The sequence below is a fragment of the Aspergillus brunneoviolaceus genome (assembly GCF_003184695.1).
Source record: "Aspergillus brunneoviolaceus CBS 621.78 unplaced genomic scaffold BO95scaffold_7, whole genome shotgun sequence".
NCBI classification, from domain to species: Eukaryota; Fungi; Ascomycota; class Eurotiomycetes; order Eurotiales; family Aspergillaceae; genus Aspergillus; species Aspergillus brunneoviolaceus.
Window position 1 is genome coordinate 418,166 of NW_020290737.1, and position 12,027 is coordinate 430,192.

Below are 12,027 nucleotides of genomic sequence, written 5' to 3' on the forward strand. Positions count from 1 at the left end.
AATTAGGCTAACGCTAAGAAGAGCAAGTATGCTTTGAAGCATTGCCGTCAACGTCCAGACGGTCAGTCATACTGTTGTCGTGTGCTCTCTTCGATTACCGCACACGCAGTACAAGCAATAGCACTGGGGGTTAAGTGAGGCCCAAGCAAATTTGTATGCACCTGGCCAGTGAGACGAGCGTATATTCAGTCGGGCAACCATCTAGACCGTAAGGTCTCATGAATCCGGCCAGAACAAGTCAAAAAATGACAATTGCAATAGAAGAGAAAGGGAAGAAGTAGTCAAGCTCTGTTCTTTAGGTTGATAACTGGACCCGCTTGGATTGCGGGCAGATCGAGACCCGCTGAGGTGACATCATCCTCCGCCCGCAATACTCGTTTCTATACGGTATAACTGATGTTGCGCTCTCAGCCTTGAATTAATGAGACTTCAGATATTTATGCCACTGACTGTGAATTCTGCAGACAGCATGTATGTAAGATGAATTAATTGCTGCTGAGTGCCGGTGTGGACATGGAAGGTCCAGAGCCTTTCAGATTCGCGATTATGCACACAAATACATGACAAAGCAGCATATCCCGAGCCCAGATCACGTGTGCCATTATGGTTTTCCCTGGCGATGAACCGATTACTTGGGCAATCGTCAGCCTAGAGTTGTAACTAACCAACGTACGAAGTAGATCTGAGGGTAATATTTGACTTCGATATCGACAGCGAGCAGGATGAGCGAACAGAAGAAGAGCCAGTCTACGTTTTTCCCGCTCGTCAAGGCAGGAGCTCTGAGCGGTTAGTCCCTTTAAACCCGGCGAAGCCTCCACGGTTGTACATTTTTCGCATCAATTCCATGATCCCATGTTCTTGCATAGCATGGCGATAACTGCGATGGCCCACTGACATGCCACGATAGGCTCTCTTGGACTGGTGTATGGAGGTGTTGCAGGTGTCATCCGGTCTCCTAATCCGGTGATCCATTCTCTATCTTGCGGTGTTCAATGGGCTGCAACTGGGAGCGGTTTCTGGTGTAAGTGTTCCCTCTTGGCTCCGTGTCGCGTTGATTTTAGCAGAGATCTGAGTCTCCCCCCTGCAGTCTTGAGAGAGAACATCTTAAAATATCATTTTGAAAACAATGCCGATTCTAAGCAACGCGCTTATGTCAGCGCTCTATCAGGGGGCATCGCTGGAGGCACCGTTACCCGACTACTAGGTACGTCGATTGATCATTCTTCGCTGTGGTCACTGCTGGGGAAAACTGCCTGCAATACTAATACCTGGCGTCAGGGGGTCGACTAATTCCAGGAGTGGTGTTTTTTTCGACACTAGGCTATCTGGGCCAAAGCACTTATAATGCGATCGACACATGGCAATTAGAAAAGGCCAACACTCCATCGAAGCCGATCCTTCAGCGGATCGCCGATTCAAAATGGATACCGCTCAAGTCCCTCTCCGATGATGATTACAGGGGGATCTTGCGCGAGAAGCTCCTGAGCATCGAGGCTGAGATCGCACTCCTCGATGAAAAGATTGAAGGGCTTGAGAAGCTCAAATCTCAAGGGTCAGATTTGTCCTCGTCCGACACATCCACCAGGTGACCAGAAAATCCAGCCCGTCAATTTCTACCATGAACGGCCTTGGTGTAATAGAATGTTACGGGTTAACATTTTCTCCCTGGCCTGTTGCAACCCTTGACCTAGCCACGCCGATGCGGAGCACCGCGAAGATCATGCGGCCATTTGGCTATTCTGGCATCGATGATTGTTCTATAGAAGGATTGCTCCCCCAAGGCGAGCCCTAGTGAACCTACGGCCCGCAAAAGCGCAGTAGTTATCACCATGTATAACATCACTCTACTATGTTCCTACTTGTATAACCCAAGAATCAGGATTCTACCACCCAGATTAGAGCTGTTGAACTGTTGTAGCATGAACTTAGCTCTCTTTCAAACGTCTTGTGCAAATACTCAAAGGCCATGGGACTTGAAATAACGTCAAACGAAATGAGTTTGCCTCCTATCTAGGTTCAGGGACCGCAACTCTATAGTAGGCATTGCAGCGATTGACGTGGTGTAAGCTAATGGTTGTACTGTACTTCCATGCAAGCAAAACGCCAGATGACCCGAGTGGCTGTCACAGGGGTCGTAGTCAAACTGGAAGGGAGTGCATGCGACCCAATTGACATGCAGGTTCAATTGACAGGCACCTTTAATTTTACGAATTTCAATAAATCTGTAAGCTGATCTTCAGACGAACCACCCCTAAAAGGCGGGCAAACCCACCCACCTTCAATACTACGTAAGCTGTTAACTTACATAGTACTAGAGTAACTTGTTACTTTCAGGCCTCGTACGAGGGGTGTACAACCGTATGGAAACTGCCGAGCCAGCCGGACGGTCCGGCCACTGGGCAAAAGTGGATGAGTGGCCCGGAGTGGGTGGCTTTCCGCTTCCAGTTCTGCCGCGTCGGGTTCGACCTTTCCCGCCGCTGACAGCTGGTAGGTTGTATTATCCATCCTCGATTATTCTTCGAGCTGCCTCAACTACGGTTGTTGCATCATCAAACATCCAACTCTTCCCCTTCGCCTCAAATGCTCGGGAAAGAACATACTCAAACAGAACAGAAGCATGACTGACTTAAAACTGGCCCGTCCTTGTCGCATCATCTCCCCGGCTGGTCGGCACGTCTCGTATTAACGGAGACCTGTCCTTCGCCGGTTCCGCAGACAGGGAATACATCCCCCCCCCTCTCTCTCCCTCGAGAACAGGAGGATCGCGGGCTCGATTCAAGGCTGTTCGTCCGTTCGGACTGTTTACTTATCGTGGCTTGCGATAGCCTCCTTTCGCTCATTACCCTTATATAGATACCAAACGACCTATAGCATCTCCATGATTTCTTGGCTGACGACTCCCCGTCCTGTGCAACCGGTCAGTCCCGCTGATCGTGAAATACGATGACGCTCTTCAGTCCGACCACGATTCTCGTGGGCTTCCTTTTCTTATACCTCCTATCCTTCCTTATATTCGCCATTGTCCGAATTGCGACCGGAGTCTCCATCCAGCGAATAGGATACCTCTCTCTCCGTCGAATTACCTATGTCCCGAAAGATGGCGTGCAGATCGAACTCCGTGGCCTCGGGCTGTCCTTACATCCACCGTCATTTGCGCAACCTACATGGCTCAGTCTCAAGCTCACAGAGCTCAAAGTGACGCTGGATCCGTCAGTTTTGGGAAAAGCTCGCAAACCAGTGAACAGACCCGATGTCTTGGAGCCGCAGAGTCCTTCGGAGGACGATGATTCGAACAAGGAAAGCACGGAAACGGCTGGGCACAACGCTAAGCAGCGGAGTAAGACGTGGAAGAGCTTGATGCGCATCAAGGAGCAAGTGAAACAGTTACATCGGAAAATTCATTGGTTGAAGTTGGTGGATGTCGTGGCCGTCAATACTACCATCAATATTGTCGAAGCTGGTCAGATACAAGTGGGATCGCTGTCCCTGGGAGTCGATACCAGGCGCAAAATGGTCGATCGAGGCACTTTGTATCGGTCTGGGAAAACCGATGCTAGCGAACAGAAGCCCGCTGAGTGGATCATGAACGTTCAGAATGTGCTCCTGGCCGTTGATGGAGGCGAATCGACCGAAGTGCTGGACAATATTCGCGTGCATATACATGGCCTTCTCCATAAAGGACTGGATGGTCTCAGAGATGCTTCGATAGCTCTCAAGGTTGGAAGGATGCATGTTCCGTACGACGACTTGATGACATTCATGCAGCGCGTCAAGAAATCCAAGCAGTCGCCGAAAGAGCCTGTGGATAGCAACAACACTGACGACGAGATGTCGTTTGCTGACTTTGTCGAAGAACTTGATCAACCTGGGAGTAGGGATGACTCAATTGTACAGACCGTCGCAGATTCGAAAGAGTTTGCCGGTTCTATACTACGCGGCATACAAGGGATCCAGGTGGCGCTGAGCTTTTTCCGCCTGTCTCGGGCTTTTCAACCGTCGTCCGAAAAGCAAAGTCCAATATTTCTCAACGTCGTATCTCACGAGATAGGCATCGACTTACACCGAATGGATCAGCAGAGTCCTGCCCATCGGATGTACTTTCAGCGCAAGGACGTCGCGCATCAGGCTCTTCTTGCCGCCATCTCTCTCTCGGTCAGCTTGGACGATGGCTCAGGTGAAAGCGACAACATACTCTACATCCCGATGGCCACAACCACGATAAAGACCACTCTTCCTTCCAAAACCATCAGCTCCTTTGACGACTACAACCCGGAGGAGCGCAACACTAATATTCTGTTTGCCAATTTGGTGGTTACCTCACCTTCCCTTGATCTTGAGCCAAGGCAGGTTTCTAGACTCCTCGGCTTGTCACAGTCCCGCAGGCCATCACCCAGAGGCAAAAAAAGAGACAATAATCGCTTGATATCGCGATTGCTTCCCAAAGCAAGCATCAAAGTATCCATTCACGAGCCGGTGGTTAGATTTGTTCTGCCGATTACCAGCCCCGATCGAACCTCCAATGATGACTACAATCTTCTCATATCCTCAATATCTGCGATTTCGCTCGATATCGAGTCTTCGCACTCCTCAGAAGGTGGAGTGCATTACTCATTGTCCTCAATTTATCGGGTGGCTTCGCACAAATTATATTACCAGACACCATCTGGTATTAAACATAACCTCCTCACAACTGAGTCATTAGAGTTCAAGGTTCTATTGAGTGCTTCTCCAGAGGTACGCGTGATGGCATCAGGTAATCTAAATACCGCCTCCGCGCACATGGTCAATGATGAAGTGAATCGCGGAATCTACGAGGTCATTGAGCAATTCCGCGCTCATACCAAGCATAAGAGAACGGTGTCTATGTCCGTCGAAGAGCGGAAGCCCAGTGTTCTGAGGCGTGTCCCCCCATGGCTCCTTAGGTTCCAGTTTGAGGCCACTGGCCTTAGCTTGGAGATTGCCGGTGTTGATGCCAGTGTCTCATCGCTATCTCGTGGTGTCTCGTTTCAGCTGCAATCATGGACCGCAGACTATAAGGCCCAGAAGTCTGAGCCGATTGCTGTCAGCTTCTCAAGGCGACGTACGCCTAGTCATTCAACAATAGGTGATGAGTCGTCCTTCAAATTTCCTACCTCACCCCCAAGGCAGAAGCTAGGCGTCGCTGCCGATGGTCGTCGACTTGCTATTCATGTCCGTGGCTTTGAAGGATTCGTGATTGAATCGGAAGACTTTCTGGAGGCTGAACCTTTCTTCTCCCTTCCGAGGTTCGAGGTTGCTTTGAGCACTATGAGCGATCGCCTCGGACCGATCTTCAACATCAATTCTGTCTTCAAAGGGGTGTACCTCCAGTATTCGCTCTACCGGTATTACTGTCTTGGGGTTGCTGTTTCTGTGCTCAAGAACGCTTTCATGCGTAGGGCATCCGGAAATCAAGACCAAGAAGCATCCCAAGGTCTGAACGGCTTCTCTCCTCCGTCGTCACGGGCTTCTTCCAGAGGCGAGCTTGTCACCGTCGATGTGAGGGCAACAGTTATTCAAGTCAAGACCTTCCTCCCTGCAGATCCCCCAATGTTGCTGCAGATCTACGGGCTCACAGGGGGGTCTCACCGCCTCTCTACTCCTTTTGTTCGAGCTCATTTGGTACGATTGCACGCCGAAGCTCCCAAACTCAAAGGGATCTGGGCTAGAATCATAAGCATGAACAATGTCAGGCTTGACTTGCGCAAGATGAAAATCAAGCAGGGCACGAGCATGGTTGAGCAGAAATCAATCGATGTTTGGGCGGACTTCATCCGACTTGGAGTTCCGCATCATATGGTCATGCATCGCATCTTTGACAACTTCATCAACACGTCTAAGGCACTCAAGCAACTTCATCAACGATTCAAGGGTCATTCGGCTGAGTTTGGAGCAGCAAGAGACCCGGAAGACCCGAAGAAAGTGCCTAGGATCTCCTTGCGCAGCAAAGCATTACTCTTTGAGATGGAAGATGATGCTTTTGAATGGAAGCTTGGGTGCATTTACCGCACTGGTTTACTGGAGCAGCGTCAGCGCCTGGCGAGGGAAGAGGCGTTTGAATTGAAATTGCAGAAGATCAAGGAGACAGACCAGCGACGCACTTCATCCAGGCTCCGTACCAGGTCAAGCCACCGGACCCTTCACAGTGAACGCCAAAGTGAGGAAAGAAGGAGAAGTAGGAGTGCCGATGCAAAGCCGCGGAAGAGCTTGAATGATGACAAACGTGGACGGGACAGGAAATTCCGTTATGATACGGAAGGTGCTGCTTGTCTATCGTGCGAATCCAAAATCTCTGCCGAAAACGCGTGGTACCGGCTTCAGGAGCACAACGCCCGATCCTGGAAATCAAAGATTGACTCCGCGCTACGGTTCCAGGGTACGTCGATCAGGGAGGTGAGAAACCTCTTCTCCGGCGCGGACGAACCGCCCGAAGACGTACAAGAGACAGAAACTGTCCTGTCAATCCCAAATCGACCTGCTATATTGTCGGCTCTGATAAGTGACATCAATCTTGTGATCGACAAGCCGTCTTTTCCTCTGGAAGATTATCCCAAGTTCCTCAACAGCATTGGTAAAGGCATGCCAATGTCAATGAAGTATGCTTTGCTTGTTCCCATGAGCATTCATTTGGACATGGGAGAAGCTCGGGTCAACCTCAGAGATTATCCACTGGACCTCTTGCATATCCCGGCACTTCGGCCCGGACAATCCCCAAGATTGTCAAGCTGGTCCCTGCGGACCAATTTTGTGATTGCCGAGGAGTACCGCGATCATAAATCTGCTAGACAGGTCAAGTTGGAGTTGGTCCCTTCAACAGAACTATCAGATGGGTCGATAAGTCCGCCTTTCGCCATCGAAGTCTGGCGATCTGTTTCTCCTGTGAAGACATACTCGGACCCCACCTTCGAAATCAATACCAGTCTGCCGACAAGCATTTCCTGGGGCATGTCTTATCAGCCCGTTATTCAGGACATGATGAAGATAATTGAGGGTTTCACAAAGACCGAGATCGATCCGTCTGATAGAGTGGGCTTCTGGGACAAGATCAGATTGAGTTTCCACTCGCGAATTAAGGTAGTATGGAAGGAGGACGGAGACGTCCATCTCCGTCTCAAAGGATCGCGTGACCCATACGTTGTTACTGGATTTGGTGGTGGATTCGTAATGTGTTGGCGCAAGGATGTGAAATGGGAGATCCATACCAGCGATGATCCAATGGAGTTCATGAGCGTTACGAGTGGGGAGTACGTGCTGGCAATACCCGACTACAGCCACGAGGCACGATATATGGCCGAGGCTACGGCCCAGGATCTGGAAACGACATCGTCTTCCAGCGATCTAAAGAATGCGGCTCACTTCAAGAAAGTCGTTATGAAGCTATCGGGTGACGTGCGTCTGGTTGCTGGCTTAGTATTCGAGCGGAACGTCAACGAGAATGAACGGTCATTCCAGTTCAGACCTCACTATGATGTTGTCCTTCAAAATCCCCTCCTCATTGACCCAGCACATAAAGAGGTAAGCTATGTGTCCTGAATTTTGCAAGGTTCAAAGTTAAAACTGTCAACAGGACTATGACGCCTACCGCGGCTTCCGCAGTAACCACATTCATCTATCGATCTCTGTCATTGCACCGGTCAGCAGGAATTGGTCTGTTGACTCCGTCCAGCCGTCTGCAAGCTACAATACCGTGCATCTGAGTCCCCGCTTCTTTACACATTTCTTCAATTGGTGGTCTCTATTCTCCGGCGTTATGTCATTGCCAGTTCGACAAGGATCGCTGTGGCCTGGTGTCACAAAAACGAGCAAGAAGTTCAACCGTCATTTAGCGACGGTCAAGTACAAGCTACTCTTTGCTCCACTGTTTGTTGCCCATATCTATAAGCACAAGGATCGCGAAGACTACGCGGAAGATGTCGTGACGGCCACCGGCATCAAAGTTCGACTGGACAGTCTCAAGCTTGATGTTCACCAAAGACGGGAACACGTCAAAACTCAGGCTAAGGGTCGCTTGAAGCAAACCAAGGCGAGCGCGATGCGGATCAATCAGGCACAACTGGATCTGCAGGCCGCAGACTTTCGTGCTGTTTCCGCCAGCATTGAAGGCACAAATTTCGATGACATCGAGAAAAATAGGGATGATATCCTGTCCTCCTTCCAACAGCCTGTCGCATCGGTGGACTTGTCTCGGTTCACGATCCCTGATCAGAATCTTGACTGGATAGACATGGACGATTTCGTGGAATTGGACTGGATACTGCCTCAGGAGTCGAACCCTCGGACCCAGATCTTGCCTCTGGCATTCACGCCACGCTTCACGTACTTCCGCCAAACCGACCATGGGCAGACAGTACCAGATGAGACTGGATATAGCTCATTTGGTGACGAACCGACCCATATTTGTGTGATGTCTGAGAACAATGAGCCTCGTCGAGTGCAAATGGAGTTGATTAGAGATCGCCTGGTCTCCGTCGAGGCTCAGATGCGTGATTGCAACCGGGCCATTGGTGAGCAGGAACTTCGCATGGCGAAGGAGGTAGATCATGATCCCGAGTTAAGGAAGCAGCACGCCGACTATCTGAGACAAGCAGAAACATTGACACGGAGACGAGCGTTCCTTACAGGTGGCCTGCAACGCATTGAAAGGCTGATAGCCCGGGAGGAGAGGCATCCAGTGGAAAGAAGCCCGGAAGCCTTCGCCAATGACAGCGCTTCTAAGATGGGAATCGACTCAGATTCAACAAGTGATGCTCGGGACGCCGATATGGACGGACTCTACTCGGGCCCTGATGACGAATTGGCAAGCGATTTCAACAATCGGTTCATCATTCACAATGTTCAACTCAAGTGGAACAATTCGTTGAGGAATATCATGCTTCGTTACATCCACCAAGTAAGCCAGAGACGGGGTTTCGTGTACTACATGTCTCGGCGGGCAGTTAAGTTCATCCTCGATATCGTCGACGAGCAGAACAAGAACAAGCAAAAGCACTCGAAACTGTTCCGGACAGCATCGAGACGTCCCTCGGATGCTCGAGGCCTCGTGGATAGCGAGGATGATGATAGTGTCGAAGATCGCATTGAGCAGCTGTTGAACGATGCCAAACGCTTTGTGAGCGCCGAAGAACAGGAGAACCAGGAGCAGAAAAAGCCGAGCACTCCTACATCGGAGGGCTCCAGCGAAAATATTGCGCCAGAATTCACACCTCAAAACAGTTATCATCTGCGGCTCATCGCCCCTCAAATCCAGCTCCAGAGTGAAAAGAACCAGAAATCAGTGTTGCTGGTCGCCGCTAAAGGGATGCAACTGCAGGTCATCTCTATCATGGACAAAGAGCGGGTGTCTGATGATGTTAGCGGTCTGGTTCAACGTCGCTTCTCCCTTTGCATGGACGGAGCCCAGTTCTTCGTGGCCACACAGAAGAATCTAATGAACCACCTCCAGTTCTATGCAGGAAACAAATATGGCAATTCACCAGGTTCAGCGTGGCCACCTTGGTTGACCCTAGAAGCAGTCTTCGACTTTGAGTTGAATCCCTTTGGCTTCTCGAGGATTATTCAGAAGACTTCGGCGAGCTTGCGATATGACAAGTACAACAACCTTCGTCTAAAGTACAACGAGGAAGTGGCCAAGGGCCAACCAGGGCAACCTCTCAACATTGAAGAGCAGGAGCCGAGGATGGATCACATCAGTGTTGATTTTCCTCACTTCAGAGCCATCTGTGACTCGGCTGAGTATTATTCGATGTATATCATCGTTCTGGACCTCCTTCTCTATAGTGAACCACTGGAAAAGGTCCGCAATGAACGCTTGGAGAGGATCATGCTCACGTCCGATTTCAGTGACTTGAGGGGTGCTCCGGAGATGGTATTTAAACTCCAAGCCCGCATTCGACAACTAGAGGAGATCAAAGAGCATTTCCAGATCCATGCCAAGTATTTGGACAAGCAAGGCTGGGAAGATCGTTTGATCCTTGAGAAAGACCTTACTCAATGCGAGGACGAGCTGTTCTTCCTGATGAAAGCCATCACAAGCTCCCAAAGAAAGATTGACCCGACCATGTCGAAAGCAAATGGAGTCCTTCGCTGGAATATCTCGGCCAGTGAGGTTGTGTGGCATTTGATGAAGGATCAGTCCGAACCATTGGTCGAATTTCAGCTGAGGAATGCTGCTTATGATCGCACAGACAATAGTGACGGTTCGAACCATAATGAAGTTGCGGTCGAGCGACTGTATGGCTTGAATCTGCTTCCAGATGCGATCTATCCCCAGATCATCGTTCCTTACCTTGACCAAGCTCGCAGTCTCGACGGGCCGGATGATTATATGATCAAGGTCAAGTGGCACATGCTCGAGGCAGTTGCTGGCATACCAGTCGTGGACGATTTCGAAGTTTCTCTTTTCCCTCTCAAGGTTCAATTGGAGCAGGTGCTCGGCCAGAAGGTATTTGAGTACATGTTTCCTAATGTTGGGTCAACCGCTTTCGAAAATGGCGGGTTTTCACCCTTCATGATCAAAAACATGAAGCCTATCGATGGTTCATCTGACTCCGAGGAGGAGGAACGCCCAAAGACATCCCCTGGACTTGAACAGATCGATATGTCGACAGACGATTTGTCCTTGAAGGGGTCCGGGGCCATTGAATTAAGACTCCAGCCCACGCTTTCTCTGGCGGAGGAGGCTAGGCCTCGATCGCAGCATCGCCATCTCAAGGGCCTTGCACTGACTCCTATCCACAAGGATAAAGATCCAAATCTTTTGATGCGCCCGTCGACGAGCGGGGCGTTGAGCAAGAAGAGATCAGTCGACAGCCTACGCATGTTGTCAAGACAGCCCACAGAGAAGTCGCTAGTCAACACTGCCGGAACGAATTCCACTGGCGACGAAAAGTCAAAGAAATTCGCTCTTGGAAGACCCAGCAAAGGCAAATCCAAGGAGACTCCGGATGACCTGGCTCAGATGATGTCACGTGCATCGAACTATATGACGTTGGCTCATGTCAAGGTGCACGACGTGGTGCTCTGCCTGAGTTACAAAGGCAAGGGTGACCACAATCTGGAGGATCTTCATGACTTCGTCTTCCGATTGCCGGTGCTTGAGTATCAGAATAAGACATGGTCGAACCTGGATCTGGCTCTGCGCCTCAAGAAGGACGTTATCAAGGCTCTTATCTCGCATGCACCTGCGATTCTTGGCAACAAGTTCTCTCATCATCGACCTTCCAAACAGCAGCAGCAACAACAGAAGCGGTATCGCGAGCTTGTAAGCTCATCCCAGCTTCTACATAATTCAGACAGTGTTGTGCAATCGACGTCTGAGAAAGCCAGTAGCCTGGCCAGTATCGACTCAAACAGTGAATATTCGGAGTCACAACGCTCCGGACATTCGGGGACTTTGCCGCTTGCGCGGTCAAACTCACTCGGGTCTAGCATGCTCAGCGTTAATGAACCGAGTGGGGTGATCTCTGATTCTCGGTCGGCGAGCGAGGTTGATGTGGATGCTCGTTGGGAAGTATGTACTGCCCAAAGTCAATCAGTATTGAGAAACCTTGCTGACTGGTCATGTAGCAATCTCGCCGACTTGTCAATCCTCCCAGCAGACCAATGACGTCGGGCCAAGCTCTGCCTCGGTCTCAGACCACCAAGCTCTGGGATGGACCGGAAGAAAAGTAAGCTTCTATGAACTGTACGGAACACATCTTTGGGCGAAACTGATTCTTTCGTAGTAGTTCCAGCCACAAGACCGCATCAATCCGCAACTTTGGCCGCAAACTAATGCCTTCTCGGAAATAGTCTCCCTGCCTCATAGCGGAAGGCATACGTTCGAACATCACACCCCTTCCAGGATCCCTTATTTCATTATCCTGTTCTCCTCGTTAAGACCTCGCTTGTTGCACATTCCTGACCTTGCATTTGCCATGTGATACCCCCAATGCAGTGGGTCGTATATAGGCGTCGGCACATCGGTATGCTTTTCTTGCCATGGAGTCCGTTCATAATACCAGGAGTTTA

General features: G+C 50.2%; 1 protein-coding gene across 1 annotated transcript; it reads left to right on the top strand.

The window, feature by feature from the left end:
• Positions 1–722: 722 nt before the first annotated feature.
• Positions 723–11,841, top strand: BO95DRAFT_511256 (FMP27 family protein; the record flags this gene model as incomplete). Its single annotated transcript, XM_025591417.1, has 8 exons — positions 723–786; positions 908–1,021; positions 1,088–1,204; positions 1,279–1,585; positions 2,958–7,533; positions 7,586–11,527; positions 11,584–11,684; positions 11,742–11,841. 8 exons carry the CDS (start codon positions 723–725, stop codon positions 11,806–11,808), a joined length of 9,288 nt encoding a protein of 3,095 aa, XP_025446382.1. The 3' UTR covers positions 11,809–11,841.
• Positions 11,842–12,027: the final 186 nt, after the last annotated feature.